The following is a 27989-nucleotide window of genomic DNA, read 5'->3' on the forward strand; positions in this document are numbered from 1 at the left end:
ACTGGGCGGATGTGACGTAGTAGACAGATGTAGACGTAACTGGCGTAACTCTTCTAATAAACGTGAATCATACATCTCCATCCCACTTTTTCAGTTGTTAACAAGAAAATACCTACTATCAAATATTAAAATAATTTAATACTTTTAAATTAATAAACATGAAGAAAAAAATAAACAATTATAATAATTCTAAAAATAAAGGACAGACACGGTCTTGGAAACATGTTTTTATTCCCATAACCAAGAAATAACCTTTACTTTTGCAGACATTATATTCATCATCCAACCTCTTTCAAATACCATTTAACCATATACTTATCTACCGTTTATTTATACACTACTATACTGCTACCGTATACGATACATATACTTTATATAATTACAAAGTATGGTAGAATTGGACAACAACTGCAGACAGGAGTGAGCTGGATTTAAGACTAATCGCTTTACTTTTTGTCTTTAACGTTTTACAGACCTAGAGTATGGAAGCTATGAAAGTTCTGGGTTTTAAATGTAATATTTCATCATCAACGTGTTTCAGCAGCTCTTCACCTTTAGTCCGGCCTCTCTGTTTGCTTACAGTTTAGTTTTTTATTTAACTTCAGGTCGCATAATTGCAGCTATTCCTTTATTAGCTTCCTGATGGGGTGTTGCATTTCATCCATCACTTTTCCCTCATTACCTTTCAGCTCTCTACAGTTCTTCCTCTAATAAAAAATACTTAACATCTTTAGTAGCATTGCATAGACAATACTGCAACTTATTCTGAATGAAAAATACAGCCAATTATGCTACACATAGAAAAATAGTTTGTACAGTCAAATCACGTCAAATCAATATACAGATAAAGAAAAAAACCTTCACTGTACTTCATTTCCCCATTCCCTCTGCCTCTCCTTCTCCTTCTCGCACTCTTTCTCTTTCTCTCGCCTCATGGTGGCTTTGGCAACAGCCTCGTCAAAACACATGCTGAGGGGACTGTTTCTGCTCGAGTCCCTCGTGGCGTTTTCCTCCCCGTCCCTCCTCCTCTCCCTCTCCCTCTCTCCTTTCTCCCCTCCCCAGAGTGTCGGCCTCTCCTTCCTCCCCCTCCCCTCGTCTTCGCCGTCTCCCACCCAGACCTTGTCCTGCTCTGTTGGGACCCTCGCCGTGTTTTCTCTTTGATCTCTTTGCTGCTGCTGCTGTCGGAGTGTCAGGGCGGTGATTTTGCAGTGCTGCGGCTTCGGAGGCACGACCGGCACCGCTTTCGCTTGGTAAACCTTTGGATGTTTGGAGATGACCAGTTTCCTTCCTACTCCTCCTTGGCTGCTGTCACTTTCCTCACATTTTCTGCCCTCGTTCGATTCCCTCACATCACACCTGGCCTCTTTAAGTTGTTTATCTACACTTGGCTGCGTTCCACGTTGCTCATCAGCTCTGTCTTTGTCGTCGTCGTCGTTGTGTTCTTTCTCTTTTGAAACCACTTCTTCTCTTTCGTGATGCTGTGCTTCGTCATTGCCTTGCATTGGGTCTTCTAGTTCACTTGTCTTTGGTAAGTTAGCCTCTTTTTCCTCAAACTCTCGCTGCATCTCTGGGTCTGTGAGCTTGTCTTCAACCTTCTCCGTTGATTCCTCCACTACCTCTACTCTGACTTCTGCCTCGTTTGTCTCTCCTCCGTCCACTTCCAACATTTCCTCTACTGAAACCTTTGCTGCCGGCACTTCCTCGTCTCCAACTCTGACACCTTTGATCATATCTCCCTCCCCAGCAACACTTGCATCCATCTCCTCAACCTGCTTACTTTCCTCAACCTCTATCACTTCCCACATAACATCCTCAAGTTCAACACAAGTTTCCCCGCCTGTCCTCCAAATATCCTGCTCTTTGTCACCTCCCTGCATCTTTTCTTCGTGTTTTCCTCCAGCTATCACTTCATTGCCCTCCTCGGTGGATTCTTCCCACATGTTATCATCACTTTCTTTTATCCCCGGCACCATTTCTTGACATATGTCCTCTATCTCTTTGTTTAACTCACTGTCCTCTTCCTCATCGCGGTCTCTCTCTTTCGTTGGCTGTTCTGTTGCACTTACAGCAAAGTCTCTGAACTCCTCTGAAGAAATGTCAACAGTGTCTTCCTGTGAAGCATGAGGAACTTCATGACAAGGTGGATAATCACTGAGATAGATGTCAAACATGTCCGCCTCCTCCTCGATCTTCAGCTCGGCCACGGCGCTTGATTCATCATCGCTGGGCGGTGGAAAGTCAGCGTAGCAGAAGGTTGACGCCTCTGGAGGCAGAGGTTGTTCTTCGTCACTTTGAGAATCCTCCATGACATCTTCCTCTGTCGCTTTGCTGCGGATGAATGACAGATAGATATATTTAGGACAGCAATATATTGCTTTGGAAAACTGGTTTGTAAAATTAAGTTTCAGTGAATTTTGATGATTTTAAATGTATTTATTTACTTTTTGTATATTTCGTACAGTCTTGACTTCATTTATGTCAATATCCTGATGAATACCCTGATTAAAGTAGCCTTAAATGTGCATTTTGTGATAAATACTTCATCGGTGCTAATATTGTGTTAATGTCAAATTTGGAATGAGTTTCACCTTTGTCTATTGTTTTCTAGTTGGTCTCTTCCCCAGTGATCTTCCTCTTCCTTCTTTGTTATCTCCTTTTCTCTCAGTCCATCTTCATCCCCTTTGTCTTTCACTTCCACCTGCTCCTGGTCTGCAGCAGTTGATTCTTTACATGCAGAAAAGTCAACGTTCAGGGTCTGGCATTCTCCGTCCTCGGAGCTCTTTGACTGGTGAACAGGAACCCCGTCAAGAGTGCAGCTGTCCTGTTTATCGGTGTACGTTTCAAAGGTCAAATCACCTAAAAAGAAGTCAGCGGGAAGACTTTTAGCAAACATGCTCTCATCGTCCTCACTGTTGTAATCGTTATCATCACTGTCTTCCACCGCAGCCTCCTCTTCGGAGCAAGACTCCGCCGATCCGAAGACGGGTGAGGTCATGTAAGGCAAGCTGAGGGATTTAGTGTGTCGGTTTTGTGAGTCGATGCTGAGCGGCCTGTGTAGATTTAACTCTGTCTGGCTCTGGGCTTGTGTGTCAGGGCCCGGTTGCAGGTCCGCCTGCAGCTCCGCAGTATGAGCTTGCGCCATATCTTCATACTCGTCATCTGAGTGACCTGGAGGTTCAACGGAGAACTCGTTCACCTGAGAGGTGAAAAGAGAAAAAGGAGTGCAAGGGAGAAAACTTTACATTTATCTTTTCCACCTTTAAATAGAGTTCAAACCTTGTCCGTACTGTACAGATCAAGCAACACACACCTGATGGGGGACACTGCAGTCCATGTGGTCCAGGAAATCAAAGTTATCTTGAACGTAGCCAGACAGCTCCTGGTCGTCCTCCTCCACTTCAGTTGAATTGAGGACGTTGGAAGCATCGAACACACAGTCGTAACCATGCCGAGTTGCCTCTGGCTGACAATCAGCCGGCTTCACCCTTTTCATGTCTGTAAATGAAGCATGAGACGATCTTGCATTATGTATTCATGTGGTATAGACAAAATAAACTTGTATGGTTACAAAATAGGTGAAATTACCCATGTATTCATCCACATCCTCCACATCTTTATCTCCCTCGGTGTTGGAGGTCTGGCTTTTGGCTCGTTGCTCTCTGGACACACATGGACCTTCCACCACCAGCTCCGGCTTCCCCTTACATTCTTCTCTGACCTCCTTCTCTTCCTCCTCTTTCTTTTCTTTCCCTTCTTCCTCCCCACCACCACCTACCACCTCACTCCCTTCTGCAATCATGACTCCTCCCTTCTCTGTCCCTTTCCCCTTGTGATTTTTCTCCTCTTCCTCAACCTTTTTGCTTTCTTCCACCTTCCTCTCCACTCCTCTGCTTTCCCTCCTCGCCACCTTCTCTCCTCCCTCCTTACCTTCCACCCTGTCTGCTCCTTCTCTATCCCTGCCCCGGTGGATGACCCTGTCCCCGCCCCCTTGCAGCACCCCTAATGCCAGGTTAGATGTGATATGCAGCGGCACAGTAACCATGGTGGGCCCCGTGATGTGCATGGCTGCTCTTCGGCCTTTAGTGGAGAGCCCTGGGGATCTGGACAGTAGAGTGTCACCGTCTGAGAGTCCTAAACCTTCGGGGTCAAGGGTCGTGTAGGTGCCCTGGGTCCCCGTACCCCCGCTCACTAGCCCTGTTCCCCTGCGGTAGGTCACAGCGTATTCGCTGCCACCTAATGCACCGGCGGTTGCCGTGACCTCGGAGCCGGCCTGGGGGGAGGGGGTGACGAGGGGAGACATGTGGGTGGACGGAGGACGCTGGGCCGTACGTCTGGAACCTGGAAGAATACAGACAGATAAGACCGGAGGCGCAGTTTGACGGTTTACTGTTTTTAGCTGTTTAATCTGATGAATCCTTATTGAAAAAAAACAATTTAAACATTGTGATGCAGTTTATGGGTTTTGTTTAAAAAGCTATTCTCTGTGTTATCTAGACATGAAAGATGTCCAGCTTTATGTCACCAATGTGTCTTTTATTTGTGGTGCTCTAAGCATTACAATAAATAAATACTTTACATTTGAGAAAGTCAGCTGGAAATACAATGTGTTGTATCTTTCAACTGTTGCTCTGAATAATCCACAGGCTTCACTCTGGAATAACTTTTTACCAAAATAAATAGTGTGTATGAATAGAATGTTGATGATACAGAGTAACTTGGACGTTGTTTATGTAAGGACACGTCATTTTGAGTATTTCAAATGTCCTTTTTAAATGATTGATTAGTCCTTTTTAAACTCAGTGTGTAAAGAGATCATTTAACTATTGTTGAAATGTTCATTCATTGTTCTGATTAAACCTGTTGGTAAATATGTGACAAGAGCAGCACCTTCATTTGGAAAGGGCGAGGTGCTGAGGGAGTCCATGCTTCTCGCTGGTCTCAAAGCGGGCCTGTCTTTCTCTGGAACAAAGAAACAAGTATTTAGGACAAACTGAATAATAGTGGGGTGAGGATAAAGAAAGGGAAGCACACAGAAGGTTTAAACCTCCCGTGTCAGAACGATTTTTTCAAGAACAATACGATGTTTTGATGATTTTAAGTTTCGTTATGAATACAAATATTCTTAACCCTAACTTGGACATGACCGGAGGACTCAATATCTGTACGAAATGATGAATTATGATCATCAGTGATCAACAGAAATGTGAGTAATCTCCCCCTGTACACAAGTATAAAGTTGAATTAGAGGTTTTTACATAGTAAATCTATGATTGTAGAATGTGGTGAAAATATAATATAATAACATTGAAATTGATTTAAAACGGAAATCATCAAGGATAGGAGCAACTACCAGGACTAATAACCACGACGAGGTTTTGTACCTTTGGATGAGTGCTTGTGTTTCCGCCGTGGGTCGTGGAATCGTCCTCCGATGTTGAAGATGGACATCCACTTCCTGCCTTTGAGAGATCCTTTCCTCCTGAACGAGACACAGAAAAGAAGTGTCAAGATCCGTTTCTTCTAAGTTTCAATGATGTAATATCATCATTGCAGCAAACCTAAATCAGGTCTAAGGGTACATCCCAAGCCTCTTAATTGCATCCCCGTTTCCCTCACTTGTGTCCTTTCCTTGGGTCTTAGTCCCTCCCACCAAGGATGCATGGAGAGACGCAAGGAAACCATGCGAGGAGAGAGGAAATGAGGAAATATGTCTAAAGAGAAATGAGACATCCTTTCCTCTGAAGCGGCAAGTGAAGCAACGTCTGTTTCTGATGACGAAAGATGTGATCACAGCTGGATCACAGCTGGATCAGCTGTCAGTCGGCTTTGACAGCTGGAGAGACTTTTGACAGAGTTTGTGTCTGCACACATGATCTCTGAACTTAATAATAGTAACTAATAATACTAATAACTAATAAAGACACACAGTTATCATCACTGCCAGAGTAGAGGTGTTTTCTCTCTGTAGCCTGTTACCTCTTTAACAAACTGCATGGAGTATTTATACTGTGTTCTGTGGTATTTATACTGTGTTCTGTGGTATTATGTTCTGTGTCCTCCATATAAGTACAGGACCGATGAAATGCGTTTGTCATATTTATGACTTATTTGCATCTGTACGTTTGGAAATTCTGATTGAGACGTCATTATTACATAACCTAATAATAACTCCTCAGAGATCCCTCCTCGCTCCTCGCTCCTCAGAGCAGCAATAAGAGCTTTGGGACGGCCGTCAACACGGCGGAGCAGAACAACTTCCTGTTCAAGCGAGGAAATGACAAATAAGAGACTTGGGAAGTATCCTAATATGAGATAAGGTTCTCTCAACACCCGCATGGTAAATGTTACTTTCATAAAATCTGTTTATTTTCCAAGCTGCACCACTGAGTATGTTCCGGCTGATACTGATTGACGTCTGTATGAAAAACTTCCTATCAACCACATTTGGAATAATAAATACATGAGTCTACTCACTTGTCAGTGCCTTCAATGATCGCGTGGTATGGTCTTATGGGTAGAGGACCGTCTCCTGGACTGATATGACCAAAGTTGGGGAAAGGATGAGTAGACTTGAAAAACCCTTCATCCTGATTGGGCATTGGTGACGGGGAGGGGAGGGACTTCCTTCTCTCACCTGAAACACCTGAATACGGCAGAAGTAGGTCAGTAGTACAGTGTTGCACAGGTAAGTGTGTGATTCCAGACTTCTCAGTTGCCGCCCCAAATAGCTGCATTTCATACAGAATAAATGAAGTGAATCAGTGTTATTATCATATTATCAGTGTGTTACCTTCTTCAGGAAACAGCTGAGGGACGTGTGTGAGGATGAACTCCACCACGATGGACTGAACCCTGACCTCCATGAAGGCTGCTGTACCGTTAAACCCAGACGCCTCAATGTCCTTTGACCTTAACGTACAGATTCATTCATTGATTGATTGAGGAAGAATGGAAGACATTAAATCCATGTTTGTAAGGAAGAAGCAAGGACAAACACAAGTGAATAAATGAATGGACAGAATGAATGAATGCCGAAGGAAATGAAGAAAGAAAACATGTAAACATGTATAATATCGTCATATTAGGTCATTTTAATCATGTGTAATTACGAGCTTATAGTGGGTAAACACATTGGAGAAACCAGCAAGTGTAGGCTGGATTTCTATTTTAGATTTTTGCAATAAAAGTATCAACCGGCACCAGCTCCAAAATCTAAACCTAGCAAAAAAGTTGCAGTCCATTCCGGCATCCCTCCAAAGCCAATCCCCAAAAATGTGTTTATCATAACAAACGTGAACAATGAACATTGCTATTATTAGTACTCACTAAAGCTAAAGCTAGCAGCTTGTGGAAGACTGAGGCAGGTACACAGGAAATATTAGTCCTGCGACAGCCACAGATAACATACATATTATTATACACAATAATGTTAGCAAACCTGAGCAGATTGGGGGCCCAGACGATGGCCAAGTTCCTGGAGTGCATGTTGGTCTCTGAGCAATATGAGGCCATTCTGACAAGATGGCGCATCAGAAACTCCAGAGTCCTGTCAGCAAGAAAGAGAAGCGTCAACGTCAAAGAGTGAAAATAAAAGTAAAAGTAAACTGGCCAAATCATTTGTCAATTACCTTGTTAATTACCAAAATCATGTTGTAGGGTTTCTCAGGACACATGGCGTTGTGAGATCTATATGTATTTCTGTGGGTTTGCTACCCAAAGCGACAGTATAATTCCAAACCTTCTCCTACCTGGCTTCCTAAAGGTTGAGCCCCTATCTACGCATACAGAGAGTCGACAAACTGAGCAAGAGGCAGGCAGCAGGTGCATGCCTCTATTTTTCCTAAATAGTGTGGCTTTGTATGTGAGAGTATCCACCGGATGGTATAACTCTCTATGGTATAAAAAGACAGTTTTCTATGTAGGCTTGGCTGGGAAAGCTTCATGAGATGAATAAAAGAGGCCTTTAGATTGTAACACTGGACTCTACCTGTGATGGGGTGGTGGTAGCTCCTTCAGCACATCTCTGATCTTTACCAGCCTCTCCTCCTCCAGCTGGATGGCCACAGCCTCCTGTAACACAGAGGTTGACTCTGAATCAATAAGGAAGTGCAATGTATCACCTTGATTTAAATTAAACTGCTGATTTATATATACCAGCATTAATTGGCAGGGAAGGTGCTTTACAGAGGTTAATTGTTTTGCAAGTCACAAGTCTCAAGTATTTGGACTCAAGTCCCAAGTCCTAAACTTGTATGTAGTGCCATTTGCCACTCCATCTGTAATGTGTGTGTGTGGTGGGGCGGTGGTGTGAAATGTTTGCGTGTCTGAGCTACTCACAGCAAACTTGTCATAGAGCTGGTATGTGAGCAGAGGGTTCGGCAGCTCTCTGAAATAAGCTTTACACAGAGAGCTGACACAGTGGATGTCCTGCAGGTACAGATCCTTGTGCAGATCTGGACTCCCGTCGCTCTCAAACTCCCCCCTGTTTGCATGAAAACATAGATTTACATCAACACATTAAACAGGCGGCATTATAACGTTGCTGCATCATACATTATGTACAGAGTTTAGTGTCAAAGAAACTTACCTCAGTTTCTGTATGTTGGACGACACTCCAGACAACCTGTAGATGCCGTCCACGACTCCATGTTTCTCAACAAACTCACTGCAGCATTGCAAGACCTGAGGAACTGTGGGAGGCGATAAATTAATGAAATTATCAATATCATGTTGTGCAAAATGTTCAGTTTGTTCATTTGGAACACATACATGCAGTTGTTGTGTATTTTGTCTGCATGTTTCTGTATGTTTCATTATGTTTTGTTTTGACAGATCATAGACATAAAGATATGATATATCTCGTTATCAGTTCTTCTTTTATTCTACAATGACTCCTAGTTGTGATTGAAACGTCATGTATAAAAAGAAGCACTGGGGATGAGATAGCATTGACTGATAATAATTTATGGATGTGCATGTACCGCATTATTACAGAAATATCCAAACAACTATGTTATGGATTGCTCTAAAATGTCGTGCAGACATTCATGGTCCACAGAGGATGAATCCTACAGACTTTGGTGAGGACAGACATTTCCTCCCGCGTCACTATGAAGTTCCTATTTGTGGTTTTGTTGAGACAAATGTCTCCACAACTACTGAATGGAATGCTACAGGCATTCCTGTTCCCCTCAGCATGAATTGTAATAATTCTAATGATCCTCTGACTTTTCATCAGTTCAACATTTCAATTTGTCCAATACTTGTTCATGAGGACACAGCCACAAAACTAACGACAATCCCATCAGCCTCAGCTGTACTTTGTCTGTAGTGCTAATTGGAGAGTGTTAGCATGCTAACATGCTGAACTATAGTTGTGAACATGGTAAACATTTCACCTGCTTCACATCAAAATGTTAACATTGGCAATGTGAGAGTGTTAGCATGCTAACATGCTGAACTATAGTTGTGAACATGGTAAACATTTCACCTGCTTCACATCAAAATGTTAACATTGGCAACGTGAGAGTGTTAGCATGCTGACATACATTAGCATTTAGCTCAAAGCACAGCCTCACAGAGACTCTTGTTACTATCTAAAGAAAAATTAATTGTCAATCTATAACAATTGAACATTGTCACAGATTGGTAAGGGCTATTTTCACAATTCAAATTGCAAACAAATGAATGGATGTTTCAAATGCAGTTGGAATAGTAAATATATGTTCAGCCACATATAAATGTCAAAAGTCAAGAAAACCATCTTGCCTGAAGATTTGATGGAGTATTGAGAAGGACTAGCATCAGTAGGCTGTACGCTGTGAGTGATTTGAACATATTAACAGAGCTGAGAACATAAAACTCTTTGAAAGGCCTCCTCTATTTAGGACCGTGTACTCACAAGGCTCACGACATAAAATGACCAAGAGCATTTAAGCAGACCTGGTGTGGTTAATGGTGTGTGGTTTGAGTCTTAACAAAGAAATAATTAAACATGTACCAAAAAAAAAGAAGTCATAGACGAGTCCTTTTTTGGCCTCATAATTACAAAATGAGAAACCAAGCCTTTTAAAAACATGACAAATGTTCTGACCACATAGGATGAGTAACTGTCAAAAAGCTGTCGACAGTCGGTCCTGTTCAGTGATTCTTTTACCAACTGTGGGGCGACGTTTAGAGGATGTCGTTTGTGGTTTTGAAATATTCACGAAAACAGATTGAGTCACACTTCTACTCTATCAGATTGAATGAGGATATCTATTCATATCTATACACACATTTATATATAAACATTGCATGGCTATTCGGGCGACTTTGGTTGGACACTGTTGTTTCTGGTGAGGTTACGTACACATTTATTGCTATGTTTCTGTACATATCTGTGTGTAGTGTGTGCTGTGATGCCATGAATAAGTCTGTTCACTTACTCTCTTGAGAGGAGGCGGTCAGGTGCTCCAGCAGATCACATCCAAACACCTTCTCCTTGTTCCCTCCTTTTCTCCGAACTCTCCGCATCTCTTCCTGTCTGCCGATCCACCTTCACATTCAGACCCGCCCGAGCTGCTCCCGTTCGTGACCGTCAGACCGACTGAGTGTCTGCGCAGCTGCCGGATGTGTTGCCCAACTCGGTTAACGTGACACTGACTTTGTAGAGGCGCTGCACATGTCACAGATTTGACCGTGCGGCTGCTTCTGTTTCCTTTGCCTCAGTGCATGGTGTTGGCTGCAGGTTGTTTCCTCTGTAAGCTGCGTTGCATTGGAGTTCAGATATGTCAAAGCTTGGGCGTTAGGACATACTTTGGTTTATCTTCCAACCTGCAAAAGCACAAATAACAAAAAGTTTCTTTGAGCAGACACCAGCGTCACGTTGCAGGCAACAACCTCCCCCAAAATCAAACAACAAATTGCACTGAATCCTCAGTGTGCAAATGTGGCTCTCCACTTCCCCCTGATGCACTCAATTTATTTTTTCGAATGAAAGGCCACACCCTTGCCTCTGTACTTCTCCTATTCAGTGAAGTGAGCCTCTGACTGTTTCACTTTAATCACAACCATAAAGTCTCTCTGTGTCGGTGGACCCACCTAAACCACCACACCTGAGGACTGAGCCCAGCACAGGCCTGGTCTGTCCTCTCTGCCCACATGTCACGGCCATTGCGGCCTCCTTTTGCTTTTTTTCTTTCGCTGCAGCGGAAGTCGAGCACTCTTTACGCCTAAACATATAGACTCGTACAGACATTCATACTCACTCCCCACTGCCTCCATCTTCCTGACACCTGCCACTGCTATCCTTTTCTCCACCATCCCTCCCTGCCTGTCCGCTTTTTTACGAAAGAGTCTCGGTGTAGAAATGTGAGGAAATAAAACGTTAAAAAAAAAGCGAGTGTTCCTACCTTCACTCTGCAGCGGCACACAAGTAGCAGCATAAAATGATGACGCAAGAAACCACTAAACTTCCCCTGTTAACTTCCTGAGTGTCTCTCCTTCTCTTGCGCTTTCTCTCTGTATGTGGCCCACAGTTTCTCCGCCTCTGCTGACAGAGTAGGGAAATCAATTTAGTGTATCTGTATCCATCTATTTCCCTTTATGTATCTCCCCGTGTAGACCGAGCTGCATGTGTGCTTGTTCCCCTCACAGTGACAAATGGACAAGTTCAACTAATTTCAGCCTATTTCCTTTGACTGTGTCAGTTGTACGTCAATGCTACACGCCAATACAACCCCCTACAAACTTAAGCAACACACAGAGCCCCAGTGAGTACTGGAGAAGTACCACAAAGTACAACACTTAGAAAGTACTAGTACAATCACCGCAAATTATTGCTAATTACTACAAAGATGAACTATCCTGAAAACCCGGAAATCATGCCACAACAGAAAGTAAAATGACCACAAATAAATCACAAATTACCACAAATGACTACCAAACAGTAACACATAGTGCAGCAATCACTAACATTGACTGGAAACAATCACAAAGCATATCCAAAGTGCATAAAAATACCACAGAGAATATGAATCGGCGTGGCTCAAAGTATCAAGAGTTTTCACAGAGTACGCAAAAAATGGCAATCACTGAAATATTCAAAAGTACTAAAATAACCACAGACTACAACAAATTACTAAAAGAATACCACAAAGTAAATATACTCTATTACATGAAAATATTGTGTATTTAAAATGTTTGTATCAGCAACAAAATCAACTTGTACTTGTTACTGTAGTAGTGGCTGTTATGTAGTGGAGTGGAAGTATAAATCAGCATACACTAGAAATACTCAAGAGAAGTACAAGCGCCTCAAAATTGTGGTTAAGCACAGTACTGAATGTGTCTAGTTATATTTCACTGTTGTGTTTTAGAAACATTCAGTAAGAATGAAATACCTGGATATTAATTGGTTATTAGGGTACTATGCAATATTGTATGGAATTGACTGATAATAATATGTTATAATATACAATACTGTAGTGTTTGTAATAGTCTGTGATACTGTAGTACTCTGTGGCAGTACCAGCTGCCTTTCCTTGGCAGAGGTCATGAATCTAACCCCGTTTAGAAATGGTCACAAATGGCGTTATTAATACATATTTTACCAATGTTTTATAGAGTAATTTAAGCCATTAATAAGAGCAAAATGTATCAATATCTGTCTAATAATGCAGACGTAAACGTTGGCAATCCATTAAAACATGCTTGTGGGTTTCACACTTTCTAATATGCCATTAAGGCAAGACACTAATACATGGCTTTTGGTCAGAATTCTCCAGAATTAGAGTGCATTATTTTCACTATTAATGGCTTATAACTGATGTATACACAATTAGTAAATTAGTTATTAACCATGGGTTGCAACATATAAACACTTGCAAGGGGTGACTTACTCGAGAGTGGTACAGTGAATACACTGAATGTCTGATCCTCTCTGACACACAACCACATATCTAAATATTGGCATAATGCTCATTACCTTGATGCGATGTAGCCTATAGCTTAATATAAGCTTATTAATTACACTTTGATTATGCTTGAGTAAGTAGTTCCTAAAACCATGAAAAATAGTGTTTTATACTTAGAAACTATTTTAAGTAATTTTTGGTGTTTCGTAACAAGAAAATAAAAGTAGTATTAGCAACTTTGCAAATGTCTTTTGTCCCCTGGATTCACCGTGTGGAGCGTGAGTTCTGACTTCCGCCGCTGAAGAGTGCGGATATATTCGAATACTTACGGTAAAACAACAAGTGACGCTACAATGGTAATCTCGTTGTTGATTCCAGGACGTCCCTAAGAGGCGGAAGTAACGATAACTTACAACAGTCTTAACATTAAGAAAGTACATAAACATTTCTAAACTTGTGTTGACTTCACATAGCTGAGTGCGTTGAAGTATGTTAGTTAAAAAGGTATTATTTGTGTGACTGGACCAGAGAGGGAGCGAGACCGCCCGTGCGAACAGCGCGGTAAAACAAAACGAGCGACCCTCTCCTCCCAAACCATCGCCGGAAGAAATTTGCAGCTCAAGTGCACCCCAGCAGCACCCACTCCTCCGACCAGCCATTTGTGTACATTCTCCCTCTGAAAGTGAGCGATATTCGTGCGCGTAACAGGAGAATATATATATAAATATATATTTTTGTATTTGAATAAGAAGCGGAAGTCGGCGTTCAACAATGGAGAACAGCGGCTTCCAGAGCCAGCTGCTGTCCGTCATGGAGGTCCTGGCCAAGGCGGCCGTGGCGGAGATACACCGAAGTGTGGATGACAGCTGCGCGGTGCTCCGGCTGGAGGTCAGCCAGAGCCGGCGGGACATCGACCTGCTGCAGAGGAAGTGTGAGGGGATGGAGGCAGAGCTGAGGAGGACCCGGAGGAGAGCCAGGAGGAGAGGTGAGCTGTTTAAATAATGCCCTGGTGTTCAAATCGTCTGTAGTTTCTGCTGATATAAAATGTGTTTCTGTTTTTCTTCTTCAGTGTTTTATCCTCCTGCAGCAGAGCGATTCTCTCCTTTAGTCAAAGTAGTGCTGAACAAAGAGAGCACAGGCTGGGAGGCTGAGGCTCAAGATCAACCCCAGCAGGTATGAATACTACAAAATATTATATATATATATATATATATATATATATATATATATATATATATATATATATATATATATATAGATTAATAAATGTGGGATTAATAAATGTGGGATTATAAAATGTCAGGGAATAATGAAAAATGCTTCCCAGTTTCCCAGAGCTCATCAAATGTTACGTCTTTGAATTGCTTGTTATTGTCTGACCAACAGTCCAAAACACAAATGTATTACATTTACAATTAAAATAAACATAAAATTAACAAATCCTTCTATTTGATAAACTAGATCAATGGCTGTTTTCATTTGGTAAATAAAAATGAATTGATGAAAAGTGTTATTTTATGTCTGATTCATCTCGTTTAACCCCACTCAAGAGAGACAACTTTTTGGGGGATCAACTATTGTACTGTTTGTCAACTTAATAATGTAAAATAAAATGGGTAAACATAAGACAATACATGTAAAGTTAGTGTAGTTACATTTAAAGTTTAATTATGTCTCAGTAGATGTATGTGTCTATATAAAAACGTAGACGTAATACCAGCGTGGAAAGGTTTTTCCTTTACTTGTGTGTGTGTGTGTATCTGTTGTGAGTATTTACTTTTGTGTGTGTGTGTGTGTGCGTGTGCATGTGTGCGTGTGCGTGTAGTTAATCTCCTGTGTATTAATACTGAGCTGCTGTTGCAGTGTGCAGATGTGCAGCCTGCTGATGAAGCTGAACACATCCTGATCAAAGAGGAGTGTGACGAGGAGGAGAACGAGGAGGAGGAGGAGGACAAACTGAGTGAGTTCAGTCACAAACATCAGACGCTTCATCACATGATCGGTGTAAACTTTTAAAGATGGCTGTGGCAGCGCGTGTGTGTACTTACAGAACACGTGACTGAAAATAACCACATTTCTTAGCACATTTGAATGCGTCATCATTGTTGTCAGAGTAGAGAATAGAGATTAGTATTACACCATTTATATTCTCTCTCACACACACACACACACACACACACACACACACTGCTATGAATGATTTAGTGCAGGTCACAAACATAGCTGCTGTTAACCATGTTGAGCTGCACATGCAGTGCTTTCTGTCAGCCAATCACAATATAAACAACACAATAAAGTTGCAGCTTGTGACGAAGTAACGATGTGCGCTCCCTGTGCTTTCTTAAGTCTCTGGAGCCGAGCAGCCGCCACGTTTCGAGGCCTCACAGCCCGTCCAGACCGACGGCTTCGTGGAGCGTTACCACTCAGCCGAGGACCCAGCCGACCCCGGATCTCTGGTTTCCCCGGCAGACGTCTACGACACTTTCCCGGAGCAGCAGCAGCAGCAGCCGGAGCTCGTGGTGAAACACGAGAACGAGCAAGAGCCCGACGAGAACGCAGCTCCTCTCGATCCGGCCCACGGGTTTGTGACGGAGGAGGGCGACCGCCAGCTGTGGTCGTCCGATCCGTGCCGGGACGCCGGTGATCAGAGCTTCTCGTGCGCCGAGCGTCAGTTTGAGCCCATTCCCTTCGCGTTCCCGTCCCAGAGCGGACTGCATTTGGACGACACGGTGCCTCAGATTCACTCGGTGGGGAAATCACATTCAGCCGCGGCGATGAGCGCGGCACGCGTGAAAAGACGAGCCAGAGCGTTGGGATTCAAAAGATCACAACCAGAGGAAGGACACAGTGCGTTATCTCAGATCAACACCATGGATCAGCGCTCGATTCCTCAACAATCACAGCTTCAGTACAGAGAATCGCCTCAAGTGAGGAACCCGAACGAGGATTTGACGCCGCCAAACCCGGCGGCCTCTTCTTTCTGCGGGCACAACCGCAGCATCATCAGCGGCGGCGGCGGCTTCGGCCTGGCGAGGAGGATGAGGACGCCCTGGAGGTCCGGCATCGGCGAGAAGAGGTTCAGCTGCACGTACTGCGACAAGAGCTTCGTGAGGTTCAGTCAGCTCAAGGAGCACCTGAGGAGTCACACGGGGGAGAAGCCGTTCAGCTGCCTGCAGTGCGGCCGGAGCTTCACCAAACAGTGCAACCTCATCCGACACGCGGTGGTCCACAGCGGGGAGAAGCCCTACGAGTGCTCGCTGTGTGGGAAGTGCTTCACGCAGCGCTCCAGCCTCAAGTCGCATCAGAAAACAGCGCACTGAGAAAACAGCGTCCGATTCAACTGTCATTTTACTCTCTTGTTTTTAAAGTTTCATGTTATAATATTTATTAAATTTTTTTGATACAAATGACACTGGACTCGTAATACTACATGTATGTTTATTTTGACTTTATGCTTCTTTTTTTTTTCTAGTATTTTTCCTTCCGCTGTCGGCAGCCACTAGTTTCCAGTCTTTTCCGTACAGTACGTCAGTATGTCAGTACGTTAGTACAGTCAATAACTGACTACATACTGTGTGTACTGCCTGAAACCGGAGCAAAAATACATGAAACCTTCTAAACACAGTAAATCAGTACATGCAGCCTGGTGTGGCCCTTTAAATGTTCATCTTCCTGTTTTGAAACTGCTCTACTATGGTCTTATTTTTATATGTATATATATATATATATATATATATATATATATATTTAGTGCTTGTTTTACATGTTTTGTTGTCAGTGATGCACATTAGCAGAAGTTCTCTACACAGATAGAAATATGAAGGATACACTCATTAAAATATTTTTTTAAATAAGGACGTCATGTGGTCTGCTGGTCCCGTGTTTCTTTATTTTATAGATGTATTGGTGCCAGAGGAAGGAACTACACAGAAGAAGGGACCAAATATGATTATGATTATTGTTGTTATTGGGGTCATTTTTATGTTGGAGGCTGAGTTTGTGCCTCGAATGTGTGATCATTAAAGTCATTGTTTGATTTTTACCAAAAAAATATATTTTTTGGTATCAAATATATTCAATCAATGTTTCCCTTTTTTCATATTTTCATAAAATATATATATAAAACAATAGATACTATAACAAAATAATAAAGGAGACATGTGTCATCTCTGATCACAATCTTTTTTTTTAGGATTAGCAACTTGAAAAATCACTTTAAATAATATTTTCATTCTGAAACACACTTTTTTTTTCATCTAGATGGACAGAAAATTTTAAATTGCAGTAAGTTTTGTTCATCAACCTCAGAGTTATATTTTGAATCATCTTTCATGAAAACGGATGCTGAGACATGAGACATGAGACAGAAACAGGAAAAGAAGACAAACAAGGAAAACTCTGAGACGCTTTGTTATTCGATCAGCAAAAACATCTCAATCTGTATTCATCAAAGCCGGTAACAAACTTTATATACAAAAAAAAGGTAAGACGTTAAAAATGTTTTCTCATAAATATCAAATTAGATCCTTTATACTGTAAAATACATTGGTTGCATAGAAAAGTAGTGACGAGGAGTTTGGAGGAGATCGCCGTTTGTTATCGCTGTACAAGTGCATTTTAGTTCCAACTGACGGATCAGGCTGAGATCAGAGAGACTGACGTGGTTCAACACATAGAAGGCCGGTTTCATGACAGCTTGTTGAGAGACTCAAGAAAACAAAGAGGAAATGTCGACTTCACATAGTTACTGGAGTGTGGTACCAAAAGTAGAAATCATCATGAGACCACCAAATATATAAATGTACTATTAATTCAACTACAAGCTGTACCATCTGTTCAGGGGGGGAAATGAAGGAACATTTACTTTATATTTAGAACTAATAAGTTGTGACAGAACAAACCTTTTTATTTCAAACACTACCAAACTCAGCTCTCCGTCTGGTTTGGATATTTCCCTCAGTGGAAACATCAGACACACCGGGCCGTTTCCCCCCCCAAATCTAAATATTATTCATCCGACCTGAGACCGACTCATCGGCTCCTTTTTAGGTCAAATGCTTCCATGAACCGAAGTCTCTTGTGAGGTTATAGGTAAGTGAAGTTCACTGGTTTCTCTTTGAGACGCTGGGGTAGAGATGGAATTCAATCTAGTGAAGTTTGAGACGGATTTTACTCAAAATAAAATGTTCACCATGTGACATATTGACTGGCATGAGACAGTATAAATAGAGGCATAGCTGCATACGAGGAGTAGTCAAACCAGGAAAGCCTCTCCTCATTGCAGCACCTTCCTGGTGGACCGATACAAACATCTGTAAAGACATCGTTTGTCTCACAACACTGTTTCAGGACGTATTTGTAGGACTTCGACACAGTGAATAGACTTCTTGTTTTGTGCAATAAGATTGATTTCCCGTCTTCGGGGAACACACTGGCTGCGGTCAAATAGTCTTTTTTTTGGGGGGGGGGGGATTTGGAAGGTTCCCAAAAAAAACATGAAAATACATCTCTTCCTGCTTCAAGGAATGTGTTTTTGGACGGTGAGCCAAACAGAGACAACGTCCTGTGAGGAGCTGCCGGCAGCTTCAGGCGCCCGTTCAGAACAACAATGGCGGCTCCTTAAGATGCTTGAATATCATCAGTTATATCAGAGTATTTCTTCATCGAAATAAGTTTCAGCATAGGGTAGGTTTTACAGGTTTTATAAATGTTAGGTTTGACTTCAAAGAGAGACTATTGTAACTTTAGAAACAGCAGCCCCTGTGGCCGTATGTGGTCACTACAGCATGGTGGCTGAGGTTATTTCTCACGGTATTCTGATGAGAGTTGCTTTAATGACGACATTCTTGAGGGTGAAAGAGCATCCTGGCCCTTGGAGACTGTACTTGTGACAGGAATAGTGCGAGTTGCACTTCACAGTGAGTCGACTAAAAGACAACATCTAAAGTTTGCTGATATTTGACACCATAAGCTACTGGTCATAGACCAGACCAGGCGAGGCTTTAGCGGCTGAATCCCTGATCTGAAGACAGACAGGGTGAGTTTTATCGTTTATGAATTCAACTCGTCATTTGTTAGAGAAATATTGTGTTATTTTGTCTTTCAAAAGTTACATAATCTTGCATTTCACACTTTTTTTTGCTTTATTTTCATTCTGTGTTAATAACACGACAAGATCGTTTTGAAAAACGTGTGTTGAGTTCAAGGAGACTCTGACATCTGAGATTTGAAAGTTGGCTTTCGAGCAGCAAAAAAAAAAAATGTACAAGGACTTTTTAATTTGTACAATATTCACGTTTGCCTACATTGCGTGTTCTGGATTTAATGTCTGGACAACAGCGCTTGTGAATGCTCTGCTTTGACTGATGAGAGCTGTTAGTTTCACTGATTTAGCAACTGAGCAAACAAATCCGCCACCATGTCAACGAGTGGCTAGTTGAAATCCTGAACTAACACCGTCTCCTCTCTAAAGTCACCGTTTCATTTAGTTCCCTGTGAATCCTTACAAAACGTAGAAACATCTGTCTCATGTTGCTTTTGGCCTCATTTTCTCGTGTGAATCTCGTCTCATTGATCAGAAAAAGGATTGGATTCTTTGTGATTTCATATAAACTTCTGTCTAACAAAGAGCACAGAGGGAAAGTATCAAAACACAAGCTTTGACTTTTAAACACATACACAACACGACGGATCTCCATACACAAGACGCATAATATAAGAAACCTTTAAAAGAAAACAAATCTACATCATCTCACAATATTAAATATAAACAACCTTTCCAAAAAAATAATCTCTATGCCGAGTGTCCGTTGTGTTGATAAAAGCAGGTTTTTTTGTGCTAAATGGAGACTTGTTCTGTCCCACCTGGGTGATAGCATCTTTAAAAAGTTAGTTATGTATCTCCACCAGGTGTGTTTTTATGAATCAACATGTGAAACATTCACTTGAAAGATAAAAATCAGTTTTGTCTTTTTCCAAATGTCTTGAAATGTGTCAGGTCTCAGTCAACAGCCTCTCTTGTCCAAATCCACCACCTCCACCATGTGTGTGTGTGTGTGTGTGTGTGTGTGTGTGTGTGTGTTACATGGGGCAGGGGTCGGTCCCTCTCTCTCGTTCCTCCTCTTCCTCCAGGATGCTGGAGCACTCCATCGCCTCTCCACTGTTTCTCTCAACGCCGGGGACCATCGGAGACCAGCTCTCCCCAAGGTCCTCCTTTTCCTCCTTCTTTTCCTCCTTCCTCCCCTCCACCTCTCCGTCCTCCTCCCCTTCTTGCTGCCTGCAGTAAGGTGGGATCTCAACCACGACGTATTTCTTCGCCCAGCCGCTCAGCACCGCTTTCTGCAGGACGTCACTCCCCGCCAGGATTGCGTCCGACCTGGAGTTAATTGCTGAGGAGAGGAAACGAGAGAAAAGAGAAAAACAGTGAAGAAAGAAAAGGGAACGATTATTATCAAGATACAAAGAATCTATGTGGCTTAGTTTCTGCCAAAAGCCACGTTAATACATAACCAACAACCATGAATGAGTGCCATGAAAAGAATATATATCTGTAAAATCAGAAAATAAAAGAGGTAAAGTACATTTTAAAATGTGAAAATATATATGTATATAAATATAAATGTGGAAATATAAAAGACAAAATATATATATAGCAGAAAAATAAGTATTTGAATTTATTTTATTTCACATTTATTTCTGTATATATTTATTTGTATACTTTAAAATATATTGCAAATAAATTAGTCTATTTTCATTTGTTTATGTTTATGTAATTATATATTTGTATTCCTGTATTTTTCCTTATTCTTCTAAAACTTCTTTGTCTTTATATTTCCACATACATTTATTATTTTACTTATTTATCTTTATATATATCCACATGTTTTAAGATACTTATATATTATACCATATTTTATGTATTTCTACATTTTGTTTATTTACTTTATTCATTTATATTTATTTTTTTATTGAATCCTTTTTATATTTCCACACTTTATTTATTTTTCAAAAATGCTGAAAGGACATCTCACGGACAGCTCACCTAGCAGCGTTGTGGCGAGCTGGCTGGAGTTACAGGTAACAGAACCGTTGTTGTTGGTGCCGACGTCAGCGGCGAGGTGGAAGACCTCGGAGCGGGGCAGCTGGGGGGACACCGGTAGAGAGTGACACTGTCTTCCTGGCAGCTGCCGCCAGTAGTAAGACGTCCCCTGCTGGGACCCTCCGGGTCCGTGAGCAGACGGCTGGGGAATGAACACACTCCCCGGAGGCGAGTGGAGGTCAAACACCAGCGAGAAGACAGACTTGCTGGGCACATCGAAAAACTTGATCTTGCCCCCACACAGGTCCTCTCGGGCGGTGAACGGGTTGATCTTGCGGGCTTTGGAGGCCCTCTGAGCAACGGGAGGGTTGTAGTAAGGGTCCTGGACGTTGACTTTTGTTCCTGGTTTGCAGGAGAAGATGTCCGACTGGCTGCGGCTGAGCCAGATGTTTCGTCGGGGCCGTGGGGATTTTGGAGGGATTTTATCATCCTGGAAACCGAGAGGGTTCAGTCGCTTGAAGCCCTGGATCTTCTCCCCTTGAACCAAGAGACAGAAAAGTTTAAAGATAAAACTAGAACATTTGATAGTCAAATTTACGAGTGTTAATTCTAGAGGTGTAAATTCCATTTTTTGGAGAGAAACAGACATACTATCATATCTTGTTGCTAGTGCTCTGATGGTAAAATAGATAATCTAATAACACCACTAGGTGGCAATACAGGCTGAATCCTGTGGAGACAACAGCGGCATGAGTTCCATAATAAATCCCTGTTTCCATACAGAAATCTCCACTGAATTGTAATTGGATCTTAATATTCTCATAAACCTTATGACTGAAACTGGGATGGAAAAAAATGTCCCGTCTTGAAATGGAGTCTCAGTTCGCAGCGATTGATCATCATCACATTATTAAGAAACAGATTGTTCATATTGGCACAAAAATAGTAATTTCCCTTGTTTGTTAAAATCAGTTATTCCCAAAGATGCTACATTCAAACAAATGAGCCAACCATGAAAACGTCTCATTTTAATCTCCTCCCACATCTCATGTAGTGCTGCACTTCAGTTAGATTGTGTGTCTCATTTATGCCAGGAAATATCTGAGAGAATTACTCACGAGGGCCAAAAAAAGACCAAAATGTTTTTTCTAAAAAGTCGTTACGCAACAGAACTATTTCCTGCTACGATGCTGGTTCTGAGGAAATGGTGATGTTACCAGGTAAACAGAGCGAAGGAGCAGAAAAACTTCATCACAGACAAGTGAGAACTGTCAGATCCAGGCCATGTTTCCCACATAAGAAGATACCAGATATATTACTTATGCCAACAGACTGTACATCTAGTTGTTAGACTGAACCACACCAGAAGAAGTGTCACTTCTATAAACCTGTAACGTCGTATGTTCGCGCTCTCCTCCTTCAAATACTGAGGAAAAGTAGCCGTTTGGCTCGTCTCAACAAAAACATTACATTACTGCCTCCTGACTCCTGGACGGTCAGACATGCAGGCGGCGATACGCTGGACCGAATTAGAAGTGAAACTTGGGCCTGCATGGATCAAGTATCTCTAAACAGGCATCCAAAATCTCAGACCAGTTCTCCTCCTAAGTCGTGGTGAAGTTTATATTATCAGCAACCAAAGACTTCTTTTGAAGTGCGATACAGTTAAATGTTGGAACAGAGTTTATTTGAGTCACTTACTGCGGTGGAGAACAGGGGATCCAGATTGGGGAAAAAAAAAAAAGAGATCTTGACAAGTTAATTGTCTGACTGAAAAGGAAGTGAAGTTTAAATCTGGCTTTGAACAAACCTGGCTGTGGGTTTGGGGCGAGGACGTAAACTGTTTGCTTGCAACTGACTGAACCAAACATGGAATCGACAGCGTGCTTTGCAGGAAGAACTGGTATGGACACCGACGGGGTGACAAAGGGGAAACATTGATCGGCTGAGCGGCTGACAGTCTGACTAGACAAGAGGACGAGGGGAGCCTGGAGGGGAAAGGCTAGAGAGGCCAGGAGGAGGATATCAAGGAGGTTTCTGTTGCCGTCCTTGGACTACGGGCTGGTACCCATACAGGAAGTTGAAGGTGTCTTGTAAACAAAAGGAGGTGACTATTATTGACTGTAAAGCTAAAGCGGAAATGACAAAAACCACTGCATCACAGAGTGAGGTTACCTTTGGACACGGTCTTCTTGTCGTTGTCCCCGCTGAGTGGGTCGCACTCGTGCTCCATCTCTTCAACTTTGAGGCCTGCGACGATCCCCTCGAGGTGCCTGACGATGTCTGGGAAGGAAGGACGGAGTTTAGGGTCCATCTATAGGGCAAGAAAACACACATAAGAGATATGAAGCATAAGAGATATGAAACATAAGAGACATGAAACATAAGAGATACAAAACATAAGAGACATGAAACATAAGAGACATGAAACATAAGAGATACAAAACATAAGAGACATGAAACATAAGAGACATGAAACATAAGAGACATGAAACATAAGAGACATGAAACATAAGAGACATGAAACATAAGAGACATGAAACATAAGAGATACAAAACATAAGAGACATGAAACATAAGAGACATGAAACATAAGAGACATGAAACATAAGAGATACAAAACATAAGAGACATGAAACATAAGAGACACGAAACATAAGAGACATGAAACATAAGAGATACAAAACATAAGAGACATGAAACATAAGAGACATGAAACATAAGAGACATGAAACATAAGAGATACAAAACATAAGAGACATGAAACATAAGAGACACGAAACATAAGAGACATGAAACATAAGAGACATGAAACATAAGAGACATGAAACATAAGAGATACAAAACATAAGAGACATGAAACATAAGAGACATGGAACATAAGAGATACAAAACATAAGAGACATGAAACATAAGAGACATGAAACATAAGAGATACAAAACATAAGAGACATGAAACATAAGAGATACAAAACATAAGAGACATGAAACATAAGAGATACAAAACATAAGAGACATGAAACATAAGAGACATGAAACATAAGAGATACAAAACATAAGAGACATGAAACATAAGAGATACAAAACATAAGAGACATGAAACATAAGAGACATGAAACATAAGAGATATGAAACATAAAAGACATGAAACATAAGAGATATGAAACATAAGAGATACAAAACATAAGAGACATGAAACATAAGAGACATGAAACATAAGAGACATGAAACATAAGAGATACAAAACATAAGAGACATGAAACATAAGAGACACGAAACATAAGAGACATGAAACATAAGAGACATGAAACATAAGAGACATGAAACATAAGAGATACAAAACATAAGAGACATGGAACATAAGAGATACAAAACATAAGAGACATGAAACATAAGAGACATGAAACATAAGAGATACAAAACATAAGAGACATGAAACATAAGAGATACAAAACATAAGAGACATGAAACATAAGAGACATGAAACATAAGAGATACAAAACATAAGAGACATGAAACATAAGAGACATGAAACATAAGAGATACAAAACATAAGAGACATGAAACATAAGAGATACAAAACATAAGAGACATGAAACATAAGAGACATGAAACATAAGAGATACAAAACATAAGAGACATGAAACATAAGAGATATGAAACATAAAAGACATGAAACATAAGAGATATGAAACATAAAAGACATGAAACATAAGAGATATGAAACATAAGAGATACGAAACATAAGAGATACGGAGAAGGATGAGATTTATATACAGCATCATGGTGCAGAAGACGGCATTGATTGCACTCATCAGATTATTATCAGGGAAAAAGCACAACATACACCAACAAGCTCACTTTCCATTTAAAAACATGAATCAAATATTACCATGTTTATTGTACAACATTATAATAATAAACATAAACAAACAAGACCAGAGCTGATGCCTTTTACAAGCATTTGCATTTTATTTTACAAGTCTTTATGGCACATAGGGAGATTGTTTTATGGCTTTTATTGGCACTTAACTCTTAAAACATGCAGTTTCTCTCCCTAAAGTTACTAAAGGAACATTTAACTGGTTATGAAACAGTCTAAATGTAATAATGTTGCCTCCATATGACCTACAGAAGTAAACGAGACCATCAGGGAGCCTTTTGGCTATTTCTACATAGTTATTCTGTCATTGGGTCCGATCCCAAGCCAACAGCAGAGCTTCGCCCCGCTGGGAGCCAACTCGGACGCCACACCGCTGGGGTTTGCCGTATTGCCAGGTCCACTGGAGGGAAGGGAGGCCCAGGAGAACCAGAACCAGGACTGTCAGACCCTGCTGCAGTAACATGAGAGGTTTTCTAAAAGGACTCTATAACGCTATGGCTTCTGTCCTCAGGGAACGCCCAAATCAAGACAAGAGGAAAGTTCCTCGCAGTAGCTTTAACATGTCAACATGTCACATCAAAGCATCTTTGTTGAAGTGAGGAAAATGCAAAGAAATATTATGGACTAAAGTTGAAGATGAAAAAGGGGGAAGCAAAACAAAACAGGCCGGAATAAGAAGAATTATATCGACAGTTTGGAAGGGGAACCGGTATAAGAGGGAGAAAGAACAAGACGGGGGACGAAAAGATGAAGACAGCTGATTAATTAATTAAGACAATGAATGAATGGGGTGCTGGGGTGCCCTGGATGGAGGATAAGGGAGGAAAGGATGCTAAAAGCGAGACAACAGACAAGGATGAGACGAGATGAAGGGAGCCAATACAGGATCAATCAGCAGGGGGCTTCAAAACCTTTAAGGCCCTCATCAGCTGTGGTTTGTAATTAAAAATCACAATCCCAGTCCAGTGATCAGGATGTGAGCAAAACCAAACTCTGAGGAAATAAGACATTGTATTTGCTTTGGTTCGATGTGCTTAACTTCCTCCTCATCTCAATAGTTACTTAGTTTTAACATCAAATAAAACGACTATAGAGAAAAGCAGAGTCTGCCTAGCAACTGATCCAGCTTTTAGGGAACAGAAGACCCCCCGGACCGTGAACGAAATCAGATTACTCAGATAATCAGATTGCCCCTCTATTTCTGAGTAATAGTTACTTAAGAAATTAAAAATAAAACAGTGGGAATCCCAAGAAACAACAACAAAGACAAGCCATTTGGGAAAAGTCTTTCTCCCAACACGGAGACATGTTTAGACAGCGGTCGTTACAATACGGAAACGTCTTAATTGAGAGAGACGGACTGATTGGACGCGAGTGCGGTGGACTCACATTGCAGCAGTTGAAGGCCAGCTGGAGGAAGTCATGTGGACAGTCTCCAACCATGTGCTGGAAGGTGTGATAGTCCAGGCCGAAGTTCTGCTCAGGAGGGAGAGAAGACAGAGCGACGGAGGAGGGATTCATTAAACAGGAAATTCGTATTTACTATTCTGCAAGTGGGATGAAGACAAAGATAGACAGAGCTTCATCAGATGTTTGACAGACTGCAGCTCTTCTGCCAAAACCAGCTTCATGTCAAACTAATCCCTCCGACACGCTCCCGCTGACTGCCAAGTTTGCGTTTTTGGCTCTGACATTTTCGAATAACACTGTGTGGGGAAAAAAAGTATGTGCCTGTGGGTTTCCAAAAGCTCAGTTTTCTATTTTTACAATATTTCGAAAAACAAAGTCACAATATACATAAAAAAAACCTGGAAAAATAGCTGCAGTTGATTTGAGGTAAACGGCCGAATACCGATATCAATATTTTAAAACACGACGATTCTTATTTTGAAATGACGATACAATAAAGAAAACACATTAATATTATACTCTGTAAAAAAAAAAAAACCAGCCTAAAATCTGCCTCTTATACAATAAGCCATATCTGTTTGTTAATGTATAAATATGTTGGATAAGAATCCCTTAAATTTAGTTATTGAATAATTGTGAGTATAAAACGTACTGAGGACATTTTACACTTGAAAAACAAACTCCTCTCTGCTGAATGACATTTACACAAACATCACTAAATACTGTATGACATAAGCTATAGTTGATCAATAATAATCAGCCATATGAACAATAATTTCAGCTCCGTTGTAGTTTTCCCAGAGGCGGTGAATAAACATGAACTCCCCATCCTTCAAGAATAGAAAACAAAGACCTTAAGGTGTGTACGAGTCATGTGAACGTTACACAGTATAAACAGGGTGTGCATCACGGGACACCAACAGATCAACCTGTGTACAAAGCAAACAGGCAGGCGGAGTGATACGAGGTGGAGAACAGGCGAACGCAGATGAGCGCTCACCTCAGTGCGGGGAAGGAAGTCGGGGTCAGCCTGGACCCTTGCAATGATCTCACACAGGATAATCCCAAAGGAGAACACATCGGTCTGAAGACAGAGAGACACACGTTGAGACATGCAAGAAATATCCTCATTGGTTTCATAATTGGCAAACTGCCCGGTTTAATATAAAGTAAAAACATGTGGAATTCCCTAAATTATGCTACAAATGTACCAAACTCTCTGAGCTCCACAATTTCACAGAAATTCCAAGATCAATGAAAACTGTGCGTCTTCATCCTATCTTGTTTTTTTTCCATGTATCATTAGTGATTTGCTTTAATCTATATCTTATTTTTTCCTGGTTATTATGATCCACTTCCCCCCCAGGTCTTTGTTTAAATAGAATTAAAACTCATCTAACATATTCATACTTGAGTTTAAGTGACAAGATGAATTAGAACTTTATTCTTCCCGAAGGAAATTCTTGTGTGTCAGAGATTGATGAAAGATTACAACAGAAGATCGTTATTGAAAATACTAAAACGGTTATTTCCACATCGTCTCAGATAATAACACGACTTGAGGTTAGAGGTTAGAGGTTCGTGACTCTACCTTCTCGTCGTAGGGTTCATTCCTCAGGACCTCTGGAGCCATCCAAAAAGGAGAACCAACCACTGACAGCTTCTCTACTTCAGCACTACACACACACACACACACACACACACACACACACACACACACACACACACACAACACGTTATTGTATTTGGTACATTATAATGA

The 27989-nt window shown here is 41.4% G+C and overlaps 3 protein-coding genes across 3 annotated transcripts in view; 1 reads left to right on the plus strand and 2 right to left on the minus strand.

Annotated features, from left to right (window-relative positions):
- Positions 1 to 214: 214 nt before the first annotated feature.
- Positions 215 to 11440, minus strand: arhgap30 (Rho GTPase activating protein 30). The gene is made up of 14 exons (XM_068731342.1): positions 11394 to 11440; positions 10428 to 10815; positions 8588 to 8690; positions 8338 to 8482; positions 7988 to 8070; positions 7439 to 7546; positions 6791 to 6909; positions 6475 to 6643; positions 5382 to 5479; positions 4888 to 4959; positions 3586 to 4338; positions 3311 to 3495; positions 2589 to 3196; positions 215 to 2328 (listed from the first exon to the last, which is right to left on the minus strand). Exons 2-14 carry the CDS (start codon positions 10513 to 10515, stop codon positions 861 to 863), a joined length of 3999 nt encoding a protein of 1332 aa, XP_068587443.1. The 5' UTR covers positions 10516 to 10815; positions 11394 to 11440; the 3' UTR covers positions 215 to 860.
- A 1925-nt stretch (positions 11441 to 13365) lies between these two features.
- si:ch211-155e24.3 (uncharacterized protein LOC100150696 homolog) lies at positions 13366 to 16904 on the plus strand. Its single transcript, XM_068731383.1, has 4 exons — positions 13366 to 13881; positions 13966 to 14069; positions 14760 to 14856; positions 15243 to 16904. The coding sequence occupies exons 1-4, from the start codon at positions 13668 to 13670 to the stop codon at positions 16214 to 16216; spliced, it is 1389 nt and encodes a 462-aa protein (XP_068587484.1). The 5' UTR covers positions 13366 to 13667; the 3' UTR covers positions 16217 to 16904.
- Positions 16905 to 17293: 389 nt separating this feature from the next.
- Positions 17294 to 27989, minus strand: part of tesk2 (testis associated actin remodelling kinase 2) — a 29241-nt gene continuing 18545 nt past the window's right edge. Inside the window, exons 8-13 of the mRNA XM_068731353.1 lie at positions 27819 to 27903; positions 27228 to 27311; positions 26207 to 26293; positions 23110 to 23248; positions 20938 to 21471; positions 17294 to 20284 (exon numbers count right to left, since the gene is read on the minus strand). Coding sequence (XP_068587454.1) covers positions 19977 to 20284; positions 20938 to 21471; positions 23110 to 23248; positions 26207 to 26293; positions 27228 to 27311; positions 27819 to 27903 — 1237 coding nt within the window. The 3' untranslated portion in view covers positions 17294 to 19976. The remainder of the gene's footprint in view (positions 20285 to 20937; positions 21472 to 23109; positions 23249 to 26206; positions 26294 to 27227; positions 27312 to 27818; positions 27904 to 27989) is intronic.

Source organism: Cebidichthys violaceus, unplaced genomic scaffold, assembly GCF_023349555.1.
Source record: "Cebidichthys violaceus isolate CVI_PGR_0920_01 unplaced genomic scaffold, fCebVio1.0.p SCAF_104, whole genome shotgun sequence".
Taxonomy (NCBI): Eukaryota; Metazoa; Chordata; class Actinopteri; order Perciformes; family Stichaeidae; genus Cebidichthys; species Cebidichthys violaceus.

Excerpts from the sequence above, each read along its gene's own strand:
- arhgap30 (XM_068731342.1), bottom strand. The coding sequence starts at position 10,515 with ATGCGGAGAGTTCGGAGAAAAGGAGGGAACAAGGAGAAGGTGTTTGGA. Across the intron at positions 8,691-10,427 it reads GACCGCCTCCTCTCAAGAGA|TTCCTCAGGTCTTGCAATGC; the intron begins GTAAGTGAACAG and ends CGCCTCCCACAG. Across the intron at positions 8,071-8,337 it reads AGCTCTATGACAAGTTTGCT|GAGGCTGTGGCCATCCAGCT; the intron begins GTGAGTAGCTCA and ends TCTGTGTTACAG.
- si:ch211-155e24.3 (XM_068731383.1), top strand. The coding sequence starts at position 13,668 with ATGGAGAACAGCGGCTTCCAGAGCCAGCTGCTGTCCGTCATGGAGGTC. Across the intron at positions 14,070-14,759 it reads CTCAAGATCAACCCCAGCAG|TGTGCAGATGTGCAGCCTGC; the intron begins GTATGAATACTA and ends CTGCTGTTGCAG. Across the intron at positions 14,857-15,242 it reads GGAGGAGGAGGACAAACTGA|TCTCTGGAGCCGAGCAGCCG; the intron begins GTGAGTTCAGTC and ends TGCTTTCTTAAG.